General features: G+C 37.5%; 1 protein-coding gene across 1 annotated transcript in view; it reads left to right on the top strand.

Annotated features, from left to right (window-relative positions):
- The window catches only part of LOC127974992 (eukaryotic translation initiation factor 3 subunit E-A), a 41,034-nt gene that overhangs the window by 14,799 nt on the left and 5,895 nt on the right, over positions 1-20,340 (top strand). The window contains exons 6-10 of the mRNA XM_052578669.1: positions 4,050-4,175; positions 5,248-5,372; positions 9,460-9,586; positions 13,024-13,125; positions 18,917-19,026. Coding sequence (XP_052434629.1) covers positions 4,050-4,175; positions 5,248-5,372; positions 9,460-9,586; positions 13,024-13,125; positions 18,917-19,026 — 590 coding nt within the window. The remainder of the gene's footprint in view (positions 1-4,049; positions 4,176-5,247; positions 5,373-9,459; positions 9,587-13,023; positions 13,126-18,916; positions 19,027-20,340) is intronic.

Raw genomic sequence — 20,340 nt, 5'->3', positions numbered from 1 at the left:
CAGACTCGAGGTCCTGTTACAATGAGGGCCCGGTGCGAAAAGAGCAACTTATTCATATCATCTGTTAATGCAGGGATTGGATGTTGAGAATAAAGATTGAGTGTCCCGTCGGATCCCCAGCACAGTAAATTTATTGTTGCTGGTCAGTCAGTGAAAATGTGCCCATTTCGGGAGGCAGTGGAAACTCAAGGTAACTTGTGGAAAAACCCAGGTATTGAAACTATTCTTGCATGGCCACTGCTGAAAGCCAGTCAGTGTGCAGAAAGCTGCCATAATGACATGGAGCTTCGCCAAATGTTGGGACTTCCAGGAAAAAAAAAAAAGGAAAAAAACAAACACTTTTAGAAATGAAACGTTGACCTTTATATTGGCAGAGAGGATGGCTTTTTCCCCGGTTGTCCCTCCGAGCTGATCTCTGAGAGATTTTGGGCTTTGACTGTTATTTAGACGCATCCAACTTGATCAAAGTGCTCCAGTGTTGCAAGTGGAGATGTGGTTCCATCTGTACTGTATGCATTATTTTTTAAGTACTCCATACTACTGTGTGTCACTATGCAAATATCACAAGGGTATTTTTAACCCTGCCATAAGTTTACTGAGCCATTTGCCATTTATTTATTTGTTGATATACCGATATATAATATATACAGGTGCTGGTCATTAGAATATAATCAAAATGTTTTTCACTAATTCCATTCAAAAAGTGAAACTTGTATATTATATTCATTTATTACACACAGAATTATATATTTCAAATGCTTATTTCTTAAAATTTTGATGATTATAACTGACAACGAAGGAAAATCCCAAATTCAGTGTCTCATAAAATTAGAATATTACTTAAGACCAATACAAAGAAAGGATTTTTATAAATCCAAAACTGAACTGGCCAACTGAAAAGTACGAACATGAAAAGTATGAGCATGTACAGCACTCAATACTTAGTTGAGGCTCCTTTTGCCTGAATAACTGCAGCAGTGCGGTGTGGCATGGAGTCGATCAGTATGTGGCAGTTCTAAGGTGTTATGAGAGTTCAGGATGCTCTGATAGTGGCCTTCAGCTCTTCTTTGGACCACTCAGCAGCAGTCCAGTCCTTTATGTCTTTAGCCCAGGCGAGACGCTTCTGATGCTGTCTGTTGTTCAAGAGTGGCTTGACACAAGGAATGCGACAGCTGAAACCCATGTCTTGCATACGTCTATGCATAGTGGTTCTTGAAGCACTGACTCCAGCTGCAGTCCACTCTTTGTGAATCTCACCCACATTTTTGAATGGGTTTTGTTTCACAATCCTGTCCAGGGTGCGGTTATCCATATTGCTTGTACACTTTTTTTCTTTTCTTTTTTTTTTCTACCACATCTTTTCCTTCCCTTCACCTCTCTATTAATGTGCTTGAACACAGCTCAGTGAACAGCTAGCCTCTTTTGCAATGACCTTTTGTGTCTTGCCCTCCTTGTACAAGGTGTCAATGGTTGTCTTTTGGACAAATGTCAAGCCAGCAGTCTTCTCCATGACCATTTTCCCACTAGACTGAGAGACCATTTAAAGGCCTTTGCAGGTTTTTTGAGTTAATTAGCTGATTAGAGTGTGGCACCGGATGTCTTCAATATTGAACCTTTTCACAATATTCTAATTTTCTGAGATACTGAATTTGGGATTTTCCTTAGTTGTCAGTTATAATCATCCAAATTAAAAGAAATAAACATTTGAAATATATCAGTCTGTTTCTAATGAGTGAATATAATATACAAGTGTAACTGTTTGAATGGAATTAGTGAAAAAACCTTTTTATAAGGTGTGTATGTATGTATATATATATATATATATATATATATATATATATATATATATATATATATATATATATATATATATATATATATATTTTTTTTTTATTGTATAACTACTGCTAATATTATATACTAATCTAAACGAACATATACTGCATTACAAATACTAATAGTATCGTATGTTTTTTTGATACTTTATTGAATAGCCTATTTTTAAGGTTTAGTCATTTATTTAATGATGACAATAGCATTCTATAACATAATGATGACAAATAGTGGTTAATAGTTTAATTGTAATGTGATAGCTTTTTGCTGCACTGCAAATACAAAATATTGTTTTACATAAATTTAACTTTTTGTTGTATTCTCTTGTATTGTTCAGGTTTCCTTGATGCTTTGCAGATAGCATCTTATTTATGGTTTTCTTTGTGGAACTTGCGAGACTTGTCAAATATATACAATCTTTCTCCTCATCCATATTTAATGATTAATGTACACGATGAGTGCTAAGTTCGTTCACTCAGATTTTAGTGTATGCATGGCTGACTTCCTGGTTGTCTTTGTTCCGCTATGTCTGTCGTAGTTCATAATCACTCCACTTCCCATAAGCCTCTGGCTACAGCTCATCCCCCTTGTATTCATGAGCCCGCTTAGATACTTCAGTAGCTCTCTAATCTGCAACACATTATCTCCTCACTTTGTTTGTTTTTGTCTTTTTAGTCATAATTTAAAACAGCTTACATTTCTTTGAAGCTGATTGTCTCTGCAGAGATGAACCAAATCTTGTTCATATTTCCATACAAGAAGCTGAGCGAGTATCTTTCAAGGGGTTCATAACGCGATTCCACAGGATGTTTTTCTTTTGCGCTAAATGTTCAGCAGATTATCACAATTACTAGTTAATCAAGTTATCTAAACATTATTTTCAAGGGCCTGTTTCTGCTTAGCAAGACTTAAGTTATTGGCTTCTGCTGTCAAAGGGTTTTCGTCAAGGTAGAAGTGACATTGGACTGTAGAAACTGTGTAGTTTTGTGAAAAATTAAATGCATTTAATTATTTGTCCTTCTCAAATGTTCCTCATTTACTTCGTAAACATGGAACAATCCATCCTCACCCAGTTTTTGTGTTTAGTTTGTTCTTTGATTGGTTGAGTTTCTTTACCTAATGTCTGGACCTCATTCTCTCACTCCTCCACGAGCAGACATTTTGATTAGCGTCCCGCCACTCCGGTCCTGTCCACATCTCGGGGCTGATCAAAGCTTGCAGACATGTGTTAGGGCCAGTAACAGAGGCAGCAGCGGTAGCAGCAGCACACATCATTAAAGACCCTCACCAAAGGCAATGCACTAAGGTCAACGCAAGTTCACGTTAACTTTGGAGAGCTTCTCTTCCTCATTTTTTCATGTTGAAGCTCCATTCCAGATATCCGAAAGACTGACTCCATATATATATGCATATATATATATATATATGCATATATATATATATATATATATATATATATATATATATATAAAACAAATTGTTAAACTTGAATTCATGTCTGCTTCTGTATTTCGAAAAGACATGTTCATGTTTCAGTAATTTGAAGCCTCTTGACGTGACCCTTCTTACCCTCGAGATAGCAATTAACCCCAGGCTAGTTAAACAGCACTTGTTTAACTTGCGTAATTATTTCCCAGCAATATCACAGACAAGTTGACCTTTAACCTCTGGCTCTTGTCTGAGGACCTCTTTGACCTAACAACCCTAAAAACATTTTTTATATATTTTTTTATATATTTTGTTTGTGTATGTGTTATAAAACGTACAGACTAGAAATTTGACATGAATCATTCTGAATCATTAGTCAAATTTATGGTAGTTTTACGTAATTCTTGAAATTACAAAATAGAAAATGAATTAGATTAATTTATTTATTGAGGTGATTTATATGTGCCTACTAAAGTGAAATGCAGAAAGACTACGATCTCAAAAATGAAGTTTCATTGAAAAGCGAAATACTCTAAGGTTCCGTTTCTCTTTCCCTCGCAAGACCAATTCCCAAAGATGACAAAATGTCATTTGTTTATCCGCTGTAAATAAAAAATGCTACTCCAGCCAAGAAAAGCTTAACTTTTAGCTGTGGGAAATGGTAGATGTCATAAATACAGTATTCAGAAGGTAATCAGTGTATTATTGTTATAGTGTGCATGTTGATTCATAGTCTACCTTTTGTTTACAGTGTGTCGATGTGTTTTTCTCTGTTTGTGTTTGTGCAGGTCCCTGCCACGGACAGAAACGCGCTGAACTCTTTGTGGGGCAAGCTGGCCTCTGAGATCCTGATGCAGAACTGGGAAGCTGCCATGGAGGACCTCACCCGCCTGAGGGAGACTATCGATAACAATGTAATGCCCCGCCGCTCAGAATTCAATACCACACTCCGATTCCCTTACATAGGCCATAATATTGACCGCCTTGCGTTTCAGCACAGCTCCGCCGCTGTTGCTGTTCCTCCCCTCCTCTCCTCCATCTCCTCGATTCCTTCTCACCGCAACTCACAAGTCAAGCAAAACCTTAATTGCTGTGTTATGTCGGTGCAGCTTGATTTTTAATTGGAGGAACTGAGCTGGGAAAGAAGGGTTTGGCCTGGGGAGAAGTATAACATTAAAGTCTTTGGACATTGTAAATTTTTATTCTGAACTTTGATTTGTACAGAGTCTGGAAGGCAGCGGAAGCCAAGTGTTGGTTTTTTGGAGTCAGAAGTTCATCTTGTTATGATCAAGTCACGATCAAGAGAAGTCACGTTTTAAAGGGATAGTTCACACGAACATACAATATTTTATTAGTATTTACTTGTTATTATGATATTAATGAAATTAATACTTTTATTCCACAAGGTTACTATTAAAAGTTGCATTGCATAATGTTAGAAAAGATTTCTATTGCTGATAAATGCTGTTCCATTCATTAAAGGAAAAGTAAAATCACTGTTTACGCAAAATATAAAGCAGCACTACTGGATTAATGGCTGCTTTGCTATTAAAGGAATAAATTACATTTGACTATATTAAAATAGAAAACAAGTTATTTTAAATTACAACAATAGTTCACATTAATACTTTTTTACTACATTTTTGATAAGATAAATGGAGTCTTGGTGAGCAAAAGAGACTTTAATTGAATTGATTTTAAATTTTTTGCCTACAGCTATCGTTCAAATTCAAAACAGCACATGAGCCATTTGGACTGTTTTATGGTATTTTAATGGTGCCTTTAGAAACTCGAAATCTCAATTCCCAATTATTTGCAATTTCGTTAAGCACATTCAGTTCAAAATCTCCTCATTTTCCATAAAAAGTAACTCGTATAGGTTTGGAAAGACATGAGGCTTAATAAATGATGACAATCTTAATTTGGGGTTGAACTAGCCTTTTAATACTATGTTTAACACCACCATCTTTTTTTTTTTCTCTGCAGACTGTAAGTTCTCCTCTCCAGTCTCTCCAGCAAAGGACTTGGCTGATCCACTGGTCTCTCTTCGTGTTCTTCAACCACCCTAAAGGGAGAGACAACATCATCGAGCTTTTCCTCTACCAGCCGCAGTAAGCACCTACTGCAGCTGCTCGTTTTCCATCTGGGATTTGGTTTTGCTTTGGTTTGACTCTAATAAAAACGGATGAGGTAGGAAGAGAGCATGGGTCCAGGTTGGAAAGCCCACCGCAGTCCGCAAACAAAATTGCTGATGCTGGGCTCACCAGCCAGCCGCTCACAGACCCACGACCCCAGCGGTCAGTGCGAAAACGAGCCTGGCAGCTCGGACGAATGCTGACAATGGCAAAATTGGCTGTTTAACTGACGGGTTCAGTGTTTTAAACGATGGTGTCGAGTCAGGACAAGTCTGTCGATTTTTATTCAGTCATTTTCAAAATACATTTTTCCAAACGGGAAAAAAATAAGTTGACCTTTATACATAATCATGTCTAAATGTTCCATGAGGAAGAAGCAGTTTCCTTATGCAACGCCAATAGCGTGAATATAGTTTTTAGTTACAAATTTAAATTTGGTGGTCACAGAAAAATTAAAATGTTATCAAACAGCATGGCAGAAGGACTTGTGGGATTTTTGCACGTGTTTGCATAGAACATTGGATAACTTTTTTTTTTTTTCTCATTTCATCTGTTTTTACATTTTCGATTACCTTTGCAAATAACTAGTCAATTTAGTAATTAATCAAAATAATTAGTATCAAAAATGAATATCTATTAATCACATTCTGCATCATAACCCTATAAATTCACTTATAGCATCTTAAACGATTGGTTTTATTTTTATTTTATTTATTAATATTTCTGTGTGTGTGTGTGTGTGTGTGTGTGTGTGTGTGTAAAAAGTTTTAAACATAAAATAAGTGATTATATAGTAACAAATTTTTTGTCATGTTTATATAATTTATTAATAATAGGTACATGTAAATTAAAATTAGAAAAAAATATATAAAAATATAAATAACGCAAATAAGAGAAAAATAAAGTGAAATGTTTTTAATATGATGATAAAATTTATGAAAAATATGATAACTTCTATACATTAAAAGAAAAGAATAGAGAAAGAAAATAAAACTACTTGTTTAAAAATGTTAAAAATAACAGCTAATTTTATTGCTGACCCCTCAAGGACTTTAACACATCATTAAAGGGCAACAAGGTTCAGTCCTGTAGTGAGCACTTGAGTGCAGAGAACCTTTCAAGGTTTTTTTTTTTTTTTTTATTCATTTTTTTTTTTTTAAGTGGGTTTACACCAGGTGCGTAAGGTGGGAAACTTGATCTATTAAAAAAATTCTACATTCCACCTATTTTAAAGGCCACACTTTTCCCCTAATGCTCTGTGGATCCTATTGCCTATACACTATTTAAAGACAAAATGGAATCTGCCTCGAAGATGTTGTTTTCCACCAGTTTCCACCAGCACAGATGATTAAGGGTGACCAGACCAATAATTACTCATTAGTACCTGACCATAGTGGGTGAAAAGACAGATTGAGGTGGCTTATTGTGCTGTCGCTAGCTGGAAAACCATATTTTGGTTTGGCTTTTTCCTTCTTTTCATGACCACTGTGCTGTTTTAAGGGCCAATGACCTGTGGCCGTGAACCTAGTGTGAATGTTTGACCTGCCTTTGAGACAATTGGCTGGCTTAACAGCAGCCCTTTGGACGTAGGTGCTCATTATACAAAAACATTTGTTATGCTTCATTAAAACAGCTCCAAAAAGGTACTTATAATTTGCGGTTGGGCTCGTCAGATCAGAGGTCTTTCGATGCTGGCAAGCCTTCGTTTCGCTTCGTTTTTGTGTTGTTCTCTCACCCCTTCTGCTTTTATTTGCAGAGCTGTGGCCATGAAGAGCAATCAGACCCTATAAATCTGAATCTGAGTGTAATTTACTGCATTAGATACACTGTGTTTTCTGCACCACAACAGTATTGCGTTCTTGGAGGGTGATGCATTAATTGTCTTGTTTAAGTTGGAAAACGGCATCACGGTCTGATTTTGACCCTGTGAAAAGACCTTTTGTTTTCTGTTCTTCTCCTTTTTGTTATTCTTGAAGTTTTGTTGGCAATTAGGCTGATGTCAATATCAGCCTGTACCAATGGCGTTCAGGTTCATTTCATAGTAGTTTGGCCATCGTTTGGAACATGGTATGATCAAGTGCTCTCGGCCTGAAGATCGTTCACGATGTAGTCGTCGAGCAGACGGCCAAAACAAAAACAGAAACCAAACTTTTTTTCAGTGCAGGAAAAGTGATACCAAAGATAGGCTAACATATAATACGCTCCAACCAAGTCCAAGGGCAGTTCAGGAGAGAATATTGTCACAAGATGACCTATGATGTAGGTGCAAACAGGAAAGCTAATGCCGCCGAAACACTATCCCGGCCAGCACAGAGTGGATTCAGAGTTTCACTTGATTTACCTCTAATTCCCCTCCTCCCTCCAGATGCATCATGAAACTGGAACTGCACCACCGTTCCTTCCTTTGCTTTGTTCCTAACTTTTTCTCTCCCTGCTCTCTCAGAGCCCCCGAATTAGGGCTGCAACAACAAATTGATTATAAGTTTATTGAAGAGCCTCCATTAGTGACAATACTTTAAGATGGTGAGAATTGATTAAAAAATGTGTTTGGCTTTATTTTCTATTTTTTTTTTACTTAAAAATTTAACTACACCGTTTAATGAATTATATTGAACTATTGTGTGATAAATTAACCATCTCTTTTTACTTGAAATAGAACAATGTTTTTCAGTTATTGTTCATTTAGTTAAAATAATTCAGCTAGAATTGCAATCATGCATTTTTTAGAAGGAGAACCTTCTACTTGCTACTTATTAGCTGACAGTTACTTTGTGACGTTCCTTATTTAAAGTGCTCCAACAGAAAAGTACGCTGAGAGTGAGAGAGCGAGACATGACGCAGGCTGGACTCGAACTTGGGTCAACTGCACATTCAACACCTTAATCCATTATCAAAGTCATTTTTTAGTTGCAGCCTTATCCCAAACCCTCAGCTCCGTAAGGGGAATGTGACGCACTCAAATTAAGCTACTACTTCCTGTTTGCCCTCTTCCTCGCGAAGTCATTTAGCAACCGATTAAGCCGTAGCATGGCTTTGGTCGTAGCTGTCGGGCTAGGTTAGATAATGCCTTTTTTTTTTTTTTCTGTTCAAAGCCCAGATATGGCATCATGACTCATGTGAGTGGTCTGGCCATTGCAGCCTCCCCGGGAGTGCGAGTAATCAGGAACACAGCATGAAGTGTTGTGGTTTGCCATGAAGTCAGACAACTACAAAGGGAGGAGAGACCGAAGGCTGCGCCAACTGGGATCATACTCGCCAAAGCCCACTGCCGTTTTTAGCTCCGACTTCACAAGTGCCACAGGCCCCCTTGTCCCTTTAATTGTTTCGGCTAATTAAACCATCCGGCAGCCCTCCTCCTTTTCCTCCAAATGACATGTGTTTCTCTGTGCTGAACTGTAAGGGAGCTTAACAGCCTGGCCAAGGCAGAGCAGTGCCACTTCCTCCTCGAAATTTAATTTGGTCCTCGTATGGGGGATGAAGAGGGGGGTCAAAGATGTTTGTACAGATACCACAGGCGCGGAGGCCGTCCTCCAAATTGACTCAATGTTAAGTGCACTTTAACAGGAGCTCTCAGCCCTATGACAAGGCATCTGTTGTATGTTTTCTTTTTTCTTTTTCTTTTTTGTCCGTCCATATAAGAAAGCTCTTGCACGTTTGTAGAGAGGGAACTTTGTCTTGGGTTGTAATAGTAGTGCTATGTAGCTTTCATTCTTGCAGAAGCCCTCAGCTAGTTGACCTGTGGCTGAAAAACAAGTCCCTGGTGGATAGTGTTTCACTTCTCTGCAGGCCTGTAGCTGGTGATCCATGTCTAGAAAGGGGCTTTTCCTTTTCCCTTCCCTCCACAGTGGGACCAATGAACAGAGGAGCTTTCAACATGCTCTGACTCTTGTTCTTCTGTTTATTGAGCATCTGCAAATTCATTATATGAGAACTTACTGGAAGTTGCTGTGAAAACCATGTCCCACCTCGACAAATTGCATGATGTGACTTTTTTTTCCATGTAGAGATTGTAGCTGTCCTTCAGGCGTGTGACTATTGTTGTTGTATATTTTTCTGTTTACAGGTACCTCAATGCTATTCAGACCATGTGCCCACACATACTGCGCTACCTGACTACAGCCGTCATCACTAACAAGGACGTCCGCAAGCGTAGGCAGGTGCTAAAGGATCTGGTGAAAGTCATCCAGCAGGTATCAGACAGGACTTTGGTTCTTTATGTACTCCTTTGTCCTTCAGTTAATTTGTTTTCTTTTGAATGAATTAATTGAATTCATTCATTAATTTAAAGACTAATAAATATAAATAAAAGAATAATGTAATATATAATTAGAGCTGGGTTTTGAGACAATTTTCAAAATTGGATTTTGATACAAAGATAATCAAAATCCAATTTAGAAAATTCTCAAAACCCAGCTCTAATTATGCATTTATTATTTTATTTATATTTATTAGTTTTTTTATTAGTATTTTACAATTTATTAGTATTTTTTTTATTTTATTTTACAAACACAGTAAATGGAGAGTTCTTATACTTGTATGCCAAATTGAAAAACAATTTAAAAAGTGTTTCTATTCATTCTACAAGGTGTAAAATTCTAAATGGATAGTTCACCCAGGAATGAAAATTCTGTCATTAATTACTCACTCACCCACGTCATTCCAAACCTGTAAGCCCTACTTCCATCTTTGGAACACAAATTAAGATATCTTTGATAGAGTCTGAGAGCTCTCTGACCCTCCATAGATAGCAAGGATATTACCATGATCAACGCACAGAAACGTAGCAAGAACATCAGTAAAATAGTCTGTGACATCAAAGGTTCAACCATAATTTTATGAGGCTTGATTACATTCTGTGCATTCTCTCTTTTCTAAATGGTGGAAGACTGTAACATGGTGAGAGGAATTGCTGAATAAATTGTTTATTTTGAGCAAAAAAAAAAAAAGTTCTCGTAGCTTCGTAAAATTAAAGTTAAACCTGTGATGTCACGCGGCTATGGAACAATGAAGGTGAGTAATTCATGAAAGATTTTTCCATTTTCGGGTTGAACTATCCCTTCAAGCCTTTATCCTTATATTTCAGTAAGAGCAAAACTATTGTTTAGGTGGTGTCCTATTTCATAACTGTTTAGTTTTCTGTTGGTCTTCCCGCAGTCATCCACACTGGCCTTGCATCTAATGAAAGATGTTTTCAATGGGAGGTTACCCACACCAGACCAAACAACACTTTCTCTTGCTTGTTAAAAAAGAGCATATTTTGATTTGAATTTAATGCATCCAGCCACTGCAGGGAATCTTATACCTCACTGCATCTGTGGAAATGAATGAATAAAGAAGCTGTGTATATTGGCCTGAAAATAAAAGCTCTGTTTCTGTGTGTGCCTTCTCAGGCCGTGTGAGTCTTGAACCCACTAGATTTGATGAATGGTGCTGGACAGTCTGATTGTAGTGTTCCGATTTCTCCGTGTCCAACAACAGTAGCTTCTTCAGAGATCAATGACACTGAAATCCAAATAAGTGTGTCCCCACAGCCTTTGTGTAATCACTTAAACATGTGTTCTGAGGTGCTCACCATATTCCCTGCACAAGTTTCCTCTCTCATGGTTACTTAAGCATCTGTGGTATTTGGATGCAGGGAAGACCCAGAGACTATTGCATATCCAAATCAGACTCATCCCATCAGGTCCTCTGCTAAAGGGACTATACTCAATCTTTCTGCTTTTGGCTGTTTACAGACATGGCGCATTATGCTGAGGTTTTAGCTCATTATTCTATACGGCCAGGTTGTTAAAAGGATATTTGAACCAAAAATTCAAGGTTTCTGATCTGCTTATTTTATATTGTTTCTTAACACTACACTTTTTTTGAAAATAGGCTCATTTTTCAACTCCCCTAAAGTAAAAGTTGAGTTTGAACGTTTCCGAGTCCATTCAGCCAATCTCCAGGTCTGGCGATAGCACTTTTAGCTTAGCTTAGATAATTGAATTTGATTAGGCCGTGAGCATCTCGCACAAAAATGACCAGAAGAATTTCTATATTTTTCCTATTTAAAACTTGACTTTTCTGTAGTTACATTGTATACTAAGACCGACGGAAAAAGAAAAGTAGTGATTCTCCAGGCTGATACGTGTAAGAACTAGACTCTTATTCCGGTGTAATAATCAAGTAACTAACAACTTTTCATTTTCCGTCGGTCTTAGTATACGATGTAACTAAAAAGTCAAGTCATGCCCTCGAAAATCTTTGTTTATACGACTTCCCGCCCTTTGTAGATACTTGATGTTTAAATTTTTCGTTTTGGTTATCCTAATTTAATTACGAATTTATCCTTATTGCTACAACAAATGAATGGTTTTTATTTCAGTGACACAATAGAATTAATCTGTGCCGAGGGAACGTTCAGCTGACAAAGTTATAGCTTTCCCCATCTCGTTTTTTTTTTTTTTCACATTTGATAAAGAAGATATTAAAGTCTTTGAGAGAATTTGAGGCGACTCAACGCTGATTGGACTATTTAGAGGCAGCACAAACAGTCAAGAATTGTGAAAGCTAGTGTAACACTGTGGTTGAATGTAAAAGAGAAAAAAAATCCCTCCCTTTCCTTTGGTGGTGCGTCACCCAATCGCCCTAATGGAGAAACCGCCACTGGGAAAACCATAGAAAGTCTTTGGTCATTTTTGAGCAAGATACTAATGGTCTAATCTGATTCAATGATCTATGCTAAGCTAAGCTAAAAGTGCTACCTCCAGACCTGGAGATCAGATGAATGGATTCGAAAACAGTGAAACTCAAATCTTAAACTCTAAGGGGAGTTGGAAAATGACCCTATTTTCAAAAAAAAAAAAAAGTGGAGTGTTCCTTTAAGACTAGCTGTGTTTCAGTCAAAGCAGTAAATTTAATTTATTTGACAGTTTTTGACATTTTAATTATATTGGAGCAAAGTAGAAATAAAATGTCAATAAAGTGGTATCCATTGAGGAAGCCACTAAGACTCTTTTATTCATGTAATGCGTTCCTTTCAGACCAAAATTATTCAGATACGTAAATTTAGAAATTCATATTACTTTTTTTGATGCACATCTAGTAATGCATTCTTTCTGTATTTTATTTTTCATTCACATTTGTTGTTTCCATCCAGCATTTTTATTTGAAATGGCAAAATCTACAATAAAATGTGGATGAAATGCCAGGCTGCTGTCAGTTACAGAAAATATGCCATAAAGTTGTCCAATCTGACTTGAGCACTGTTTTTCAAGTCGTCTTCAGGAAGTTTTACGGTTAAAAATAAGTCTAATTAAATCAGCCATATGTTACATACTGTAGGCAAATTAACTTTCTGTTTGTGCCAATTAATAAAGTAGATGCAACAGTTTGGCGACAGCCACATTTGCAACCACAAGATGAAAGCAGCAGTAATTTTGTGCTTGAACAGCTAATATCAGCTCTGCGTGTAATGTTACATTTTATTTGTTAATAAAACACTTTCATGCATGTCAAGTAAATTTACAATGAGAAACAGGAACCCCAATTTAAGAACCAATAGTATAGGTGAAAAGAACATTTAATTGTATGTGAGTTTTCCCTTAAATTGCATTGTTTTTTTTCTTTTCTTTTATCATCTTTTTAGGAGTCGTACACCTACAAAGATCCCATCACGGAGTTTGTGGAGTGTCTATATGTGAACTTTGACTTTGATAGTGCTCAGAAGAAGCTGAGAGAGTGTGAGGCGGTAAGTTCCAGCTGTCTTTTCCTGTTACCTTTTTATTAGCTTGTTACTCAGCTTGTCCTTAAAAGCATGGCACACCCTCCTCTTTATAGGAACTTTGCAGATTGATTGTATCTTCTGTCATGTTCCTGTTTTCCCAAAAGTGTAAGATTCATAACGTTTCATAACAGGTTCCATTAGCGAAAGCGTTTGAAGAGACTATCCTTCTTCTAAGACGTTGAGCTCATCCTTCACTACTTGTCTGGCCACAAAAAGCCTTTAGCTTCGTAATTTATGCAGATGATGTCTCGATTTCCCTAATGATGAGATGTGATGTCATCACAACGAGTCTCTGACCTCTGATTGGTCAGAGGCATCCTCTGAAATTTCCTAAAACCTGGTGATAGTCTTAAGCGATGCTGTGTCATTTTACTGCAGCCACAAACAGCCTACCCTTCTGTTTCGGGCCCTGAAAGGGGTCTTAAAGCACAGCAGTCTCTGCACGCCGCGGTGTCATGGCCAGCTATGGAAGTGGGCCCCTGAAAGAGCCTCTGACTCACCATTTGTCATGTTTTTATGAGAGCGGGTAATTGTCAGATCACTGGAATGGTTAACAAGAAGTGCTTTTGGTGAGCAGAGGCGGACAAGCACTGGAAAGAGCTTTCTGTGGTACAGACAAGCCAATGATCTGTATTTTTATTCCCGTTTATAAATGGCCTTCCATAATGGTCACTTCATCAGTTTTCACCCTTGCCCTGCTGTGTCATTCTTTCTGTTTTCACAGTTAAACTACTGACTTTTATTGCCAACATGGCAGCGACAAAAAAACAACAATAAAATGGAGTAACAAGATCTGTTTCAAAGGAATAGCTCACCTCAAAAAATTTCACTTGTCATTGTACTTTTATATTTTTTATTTTTTGAGAGAGAGAGAGAAATTCTGAAGACTTATAGTGAATGAAGGCTTTGTTCAATGAAGTATTAATTGAAATGAAACTGAAGCTTTTGAGTTTCAAAATGTCCAAGGCACTAGCACTCATGAGCCATATTCCAAATTTACATTATATTTACATTTATGCATTCAGCAGACGCTTTTATCCGAAACAACAGCGCAATCAGGCTAGAGAGAGAGAGAGGATTTTAGAGATGCTAGTACAAAACACCAAATTCTGAATATGCTGTATATATTAAACACTTTTAATTTAAAAGAGCTTTAATAAGGGTCGATGTTCTTTTTTCTTTACAATACATTGGTTTCATCATTATCATAGTAAGAATAATGCAAAGACTTTTGCTACCATGCGATTACAAACGTCGTTGGCACAGCACCCAAATTTTTTTCGCCATTCTGACCCTGGAAAACATTGCATGTTGACCTAAATGCATTTGGTAAGCTGTACCACAAACGTGCCAAATTTTAAACAGCAAAAAAATATTTTACTTTGAATGAGAACGTCTCAGTGTGATAAAAGCCAGAAATGGCCTTCAGGCGCATTCTTGGTTGCAGTAAACACATTACATTACAAAGATTCATCCCAAGCGTAATTAGCTTGAGTGCCTTTAGCCTAGTGTGCACTTATGTCGAAGCTCATTCCTGTTCTCTAAATGATTATGAATTCAAAAACCAGTTGCACTGCCCATCTTCTGCCATTGCCTTAAATAAAACAATTCAGTTTTGTTTAGCAACACGCACCTTGTATGTTAAATAGCAGGCTTTTTATAGGAGAATGAAATAACCCAACTTAACATTGAAATGGGAACCTTCCTAAAACGCTGACATGATTTATAAACATTTACTTCTGTGAGAGTGCCCATTTGATCAGGCCAGCTGTTTTTCATTCTACGCGTTTATCATCAAGAAGCAGAGAGGAAACGAGTCCCAAATCACCAGGAGTCGTGTTTTTTAGTGGAGGTCTATGCAGGTCTAACTGATCGAGTCATTTGGGAGCTCTCTATTACACTTTGCATGCTTGGAGGCCAGGCTTTGTAAGGCTAGCAGTAATTAGCACACCTGCATCTGTGAGATCTCGTGAGAGCCCTCCAGCTACTGGACCTCCAGAACCAGGCATATTCTACAAGAGCTCAGCCCAGACACTGCGTAAATGGTCACTAATTAGTCCTGACCCTGATTATGAAAGCCTGAGGCATTATCGAGATCACAAGCTGCAAAAAAAAGTTAAACACTGTGGCATGTGAGCATAACTGGCTAGGCTCAGATGTATGTCAGCTCTAAATGCTCGCAAATTCACAGTCTGATTGAGTGGTGACTTAGAAAATCAGAGTTGCCCGTCTACAACAGCCCGAGGCTTTTCCTGTTAGACTGTTGAAGCCTTGCAAGTCATCAGTGTCTGCGCTCGACCGCCTTTACTTGTACAAAAACAAACTTCCTCTTACTGTCAAACAAATGGGGGAAAAAAGACAAATGAGTGTAAATTTGGAATAAAGAAAATATTATTGAAAAGAGGTGCATGACCTCCAAAAATGTTCTCTTCCCCTCAGGAGTTCAAGCAAAATATTTATACACTTTATTTTTCTTAATATATTTGTCTATTGACAATTTGTCACCATTTTAAATAAAAATACCACTTACGAGATTTAAATAGATCCAGAAAGAGTCTGAAATAAATTATAATTCAAGACCCCTAGAAAGCTTTTCTCTCTCATTTAACACATTTATTAGTCTTTAATTCATTCATGTTTTTTTTTCAGTTATACATATATAAAATGGTGGGCTGTTATCGGCGTTAACGTGCTGTGTTAATGTGAGACTCTTATCGGACGAGAAAAAAAAATATCGCCGTTAATCTATTCTCAAAGTTGGGTTGAGAGCTGGGTCTATACTAGGCGAGCTATGATGACTTTCACCTCACTATTTTAGCGCAGATGTATGCCTAACCGAATCTGTAGGGGGCGAGAACGAGTCTTTAAACCTGTGTGTATGCCTACTGTGAAATTACCACATCAAACGGGACATGCTAAGATGCCGCCGGGTTTGCTTCCGGGAACACACTGACGGACAGCAACCGCGTGAACACTGGAATCCGTTAACATGAGCATACGTACCTCAGACGGAGTACGTGTTAAACACGCGTAAGGTTGTTTGCACCTTGTGCAATGTGGAATTAGTTTACAGCTTTCTCAAGCACTTTGTGATGCATTTTGGAAACAGGAGATGAGCCACTTTTCTCATATATATATATATATATATATATATATATATATATATATATATATATATATATATATATATATATATATATATATATATATATATATATATATATATACTTTTCACGTATACATATATATATACACACACATAAACACACCCTATATATATATATATATAGGGTGTGTTTATGTGTGTGTATATATATGTATACGTGTACATATATAAATGTGTGTGTGTGTGTATGAACCTGATTTTTCAGTGTCCACTGCTCCAGGTCTTTTGATGTCACCTGAGCCATCAGAAGTTTGACGCTTAAGAAACATTTCTTATTGAGCAGTTAATACTCTCTTAACTATTTGTTTTTGTGGAAAATATGATGCATATATTCTTTGTTGAATAGAAAGTTCAGAATAATAGCGTTTATTTGAAATGGAAATATTTTGTAACGTTATAAAAGTCTTAACTGTCAATTTTAATCGATTTAATATTGACAAAGTATTTTTTGAAAATTCATACTGACCCCAAACTAGATGTCTGAAACAACCTAAAATTACCCAAATGCAGCACCGTTGTTTACACGCAGTTCTTTAGCATATCATCAGCACCCATGGCTCCAGAAGTTTTGCAGGCCGGTGATTTAATCTTACTGGACACGGTCCTGGATCTGTAGAGACTGACCGCATAAGTGTTCTGGGATTTTCTTCAAGCTGTGGATCATCACATTGCTTACTTTGCATCGTGATTACCTTATAATGCTTATCCAGTCAGATTTTGTAATTTTTCCTTCTTCACATGATCCATCTCAGCCATTTGAACAATGGTTTGGGCTCGTAAAGTCTATGCTATGCATAAAACAGACACAACCTTATATAGTCCTGTGTTAATTTTTTTGTTTTGTTTTGAAGACTGAAAAAAAAAGGCTACTCCTTTAAGATTCCAGTTAGCTGAAAGTGTTTTTTTTTGTTTTGTTTTTTTGTGCTACTTTGAAATTGTCATAGACTTGTTCTCTTCCTCTTTTACAGAAAAAACCTTGTCAGTAATAATAGCACTTAAGCAAATGGTTATCAGCTTAAGATAAGATGTTGGCAATAATGAAATGTGTGTTGGCTGATAGGGCCATAGCCATGTAGCTGGGATTTCTTCAAGCAGAACCACAGAGATGGTAGCTTTCAAAGCCTAAGCAAACAAAGTGGGGGCTGTGAGCACAGATGCGCACACAAAGTTGCGGGACGGGGGACTGCATGTGAACCGTGCAGGGACAGCGGGGGCTCACACATGTCTTCAGCCATGTGGAATGCACTGACTGTTTGCGTTTTGACTGCAAGGTAAAGCACACCAGGTCTCTGCAGGATGTGGAGGTTAGTATGCGGTGATCAGAACTCAGCTGCTGAGCGTCTGAGATTGATAGTAGATGTTAGTTGAGACATTTGAAAGCAGTGGCACTGTAAATTGGTTCCACCGCACAGCCTGGCGGACCCTGCGGCAACGGGCAAGACAAATGGTGATAAGTCACAGCCAATGTGGTGAATTTGGTGGCTGGCACTGTTCCTGCCATGTTTCATGTGGGGGCTGTGGTTTTCTAAGATCTGCGGTTAGTTTAGAGTGCCGAGAATGACCCCAGTTTTTTTTTTTTTGTGCTTCCAGATACTGTTTTTTTTTTTACTGTGAGGAAATCATTAAACACCGTTGTATATGTGTTAGCTATAAGGCCTCGCCTGCATTCATTTCCATAATTTATCATATTTCTATTTTAATTTGCCTTGCTTTTGGCTTTTTAACATACTGTTATTCCCCAACCAGGTGCTATTACCGCGACCTCAGGATTAAGTGGAACTTTTATTTCCGTTCTGAGTTTATATAAACTTCCTGTACTGCTCATTGTCACATTTTGCCAGAGTTTGTGTTCCAGCAAAGGTTGGGAACAAATGCTGCTTGTAAAACATGTGACAATGGGTGCATTTACATATGTTTATGAAGAATTGGACACACAAACATTTACATAAAAATCAGAATAGTCAGACATTTTATTTTATATTTTACAAATAAGATTTATTTATGCTATTTAAGTTTGTCACAATATAAAACATTCACTACTTTTTTAAATATTCTTTTATTCAGCAAGGATGCATTTAATTGATCAAAAGTAACCGTAAAGACATTTACGTTGTTACAAAAAATTCAAGTACCGTAAATGCTATTCTTCTGAACTTTGTTCATCACCGAATCCTGAAAAAGTTGATCACAGAGTAATGGCTGCAGAAAATACAGATTTCTGATCACAGGAAATTAACCATTTTAAATATTTTCAAATGTATTTATGTAAAAAATCGTCAACAATTATTTTAAATTGGTAATATCTTACAATATTACTATTAAACTTTATTTTTAATCAAATAAATGCAGTCTTGCTGATCATAAGAAGCAACTCATTTAAAAATATTACAAAATCATACAGGCACAACAACTTTTGAAATTAATTTTATTTAGCAAAAAGCCTTTATTTTTTTAGGGGCTCATATTTGGGGGTCATAAAAAGTGAAAACATTTGAAACGCAAATTTTTCAAACTTACATGCCTAATCAACATAGGCTTGAATGCATTTTCATGCACTGTGTCTAATGTGAATGTTTATATCTTTTAAAGGTGCTGGTGAATGATTTTTTCCTTGTGGCCTGCCTTGAGGACTTCATTGAAAATGCCCGCTTGTTCATCTTCGAGACCTTCTGCCGAATTCACCAGTGCATCAGTATAAGGTTAGCACTCGGATTTTGGTGCAGTACAAAATAACTTTTACAAATTGATGATAAATCGTTGTCAGGAATGATCAAAAGAAAGAAAAAAAGGTAGCAGGTCTGAAAATGTGTCCACAATGTGGGAACGCTTCCTGTTTCCTCTCTTCCATTCCCACTCCACTCTCTGATAAGTTTTTATTACCCAGTGTGCTGGAGGAAGCATGTCCAGAGACCAGCTGCCAGCACCTCAATCTCACACATGGAGACACGCATTCAGAACCAGACATCCCAGGCACATCCACCCATCTGTTTTGAAGCATGTCTAAAGGGTCTACATATTGGCCCATCTTAATGGTTGCACCCCATCTGTGTATAATACAGCGGATTTTTGTTTTCCAAGCACCACTTACTCTATTATTGTGTTGCATTGTCACATCCTTGTTAGGACTGTAACATAATGGCGCTTTGAGATTTTCATGCACGCTAATTCACTTATAACGCAACCGAAGAGGAATATTCCTGCAGTTAAACAAATTATAGAGACTAGTTAAGGTATATTAACAGTGATTCAAGTTGACCATTGATCCATATGGTTCAATTATCACTGACACAATGCATCTTCTGAACTCCTCATAGACTCTCAGGTCTGCGTCCGGCTGAATGCGGCAGGTGTTTTATTACCACTTTACTCTGGTTGCTCTTTTTTTTATTGCCCCTTTTACGGTATTTATATGGCATTGTAGGCTTCCAGGGAAGACACGCAATGGTTTCAGTCCCAAAGATTTTCCATTGGTGGAAAAGAAGTGATCTGTATGGAAAGGGTGGTTTGGGCGGGTGTCACTGGTTTCCCTCTGCCTGGTTCCTATTAGCCTTCCAGTGACGGAGTGCAGAGCAGAGAGGCCGCGTTGCCCTCCTGCCTGTTTAATGAGCTTTCATAACTAGTAGTCTTTGAGCATCTGTCCTACATTCTTTTTCCCGCCATCGCCTTTGCGCGCCAAGCAGAAAGCACTTGACGGCAAACCAGAGATATGCTAACAGGTTGCATCTACCTTGGGGGACTTATGACATCCTGTAAATGCCGAAGGGGACCATGTTCGCGATTGCACACGCTCACCCGACACAATATCATATACCACATTTGATGAAAGCCCTGTAATGGCTTTTTAATTAATGCATTTTTTTTTCTTTTTTTTTCCATTTTCTACAGTAGTGCACATGCATAGATGTAGCCATTCGGAATTTGTTGTTTCTCTTCTAACCGCACACCCCGGCGATCAAAAACCAGCCATCCCCAGGTTCTCACACTATTTCCATGCTTCATTGTACACCCTAATT

The sequence above is a fragment of the Carassius gibelio genome, chromosome B16 (genome assembly GCF_023724105.1).
Source record: "Carassius gibelio isolate Cgi1373 ecotype wild population from Czech Republic chromosome B16, carGib1.2-hapl.c, whole genome shotgun sequence".
NCBI lineage: Eukaryota > Metazoa > Chordata > Actinopteri > Cypriniformes > Cyprinidae > Carassius > Carassius gibelio.
Note: the sequence above shows the minus strand (reverse complement) of the source record. Positions and strands in the feature narration are given on the sequence as shown.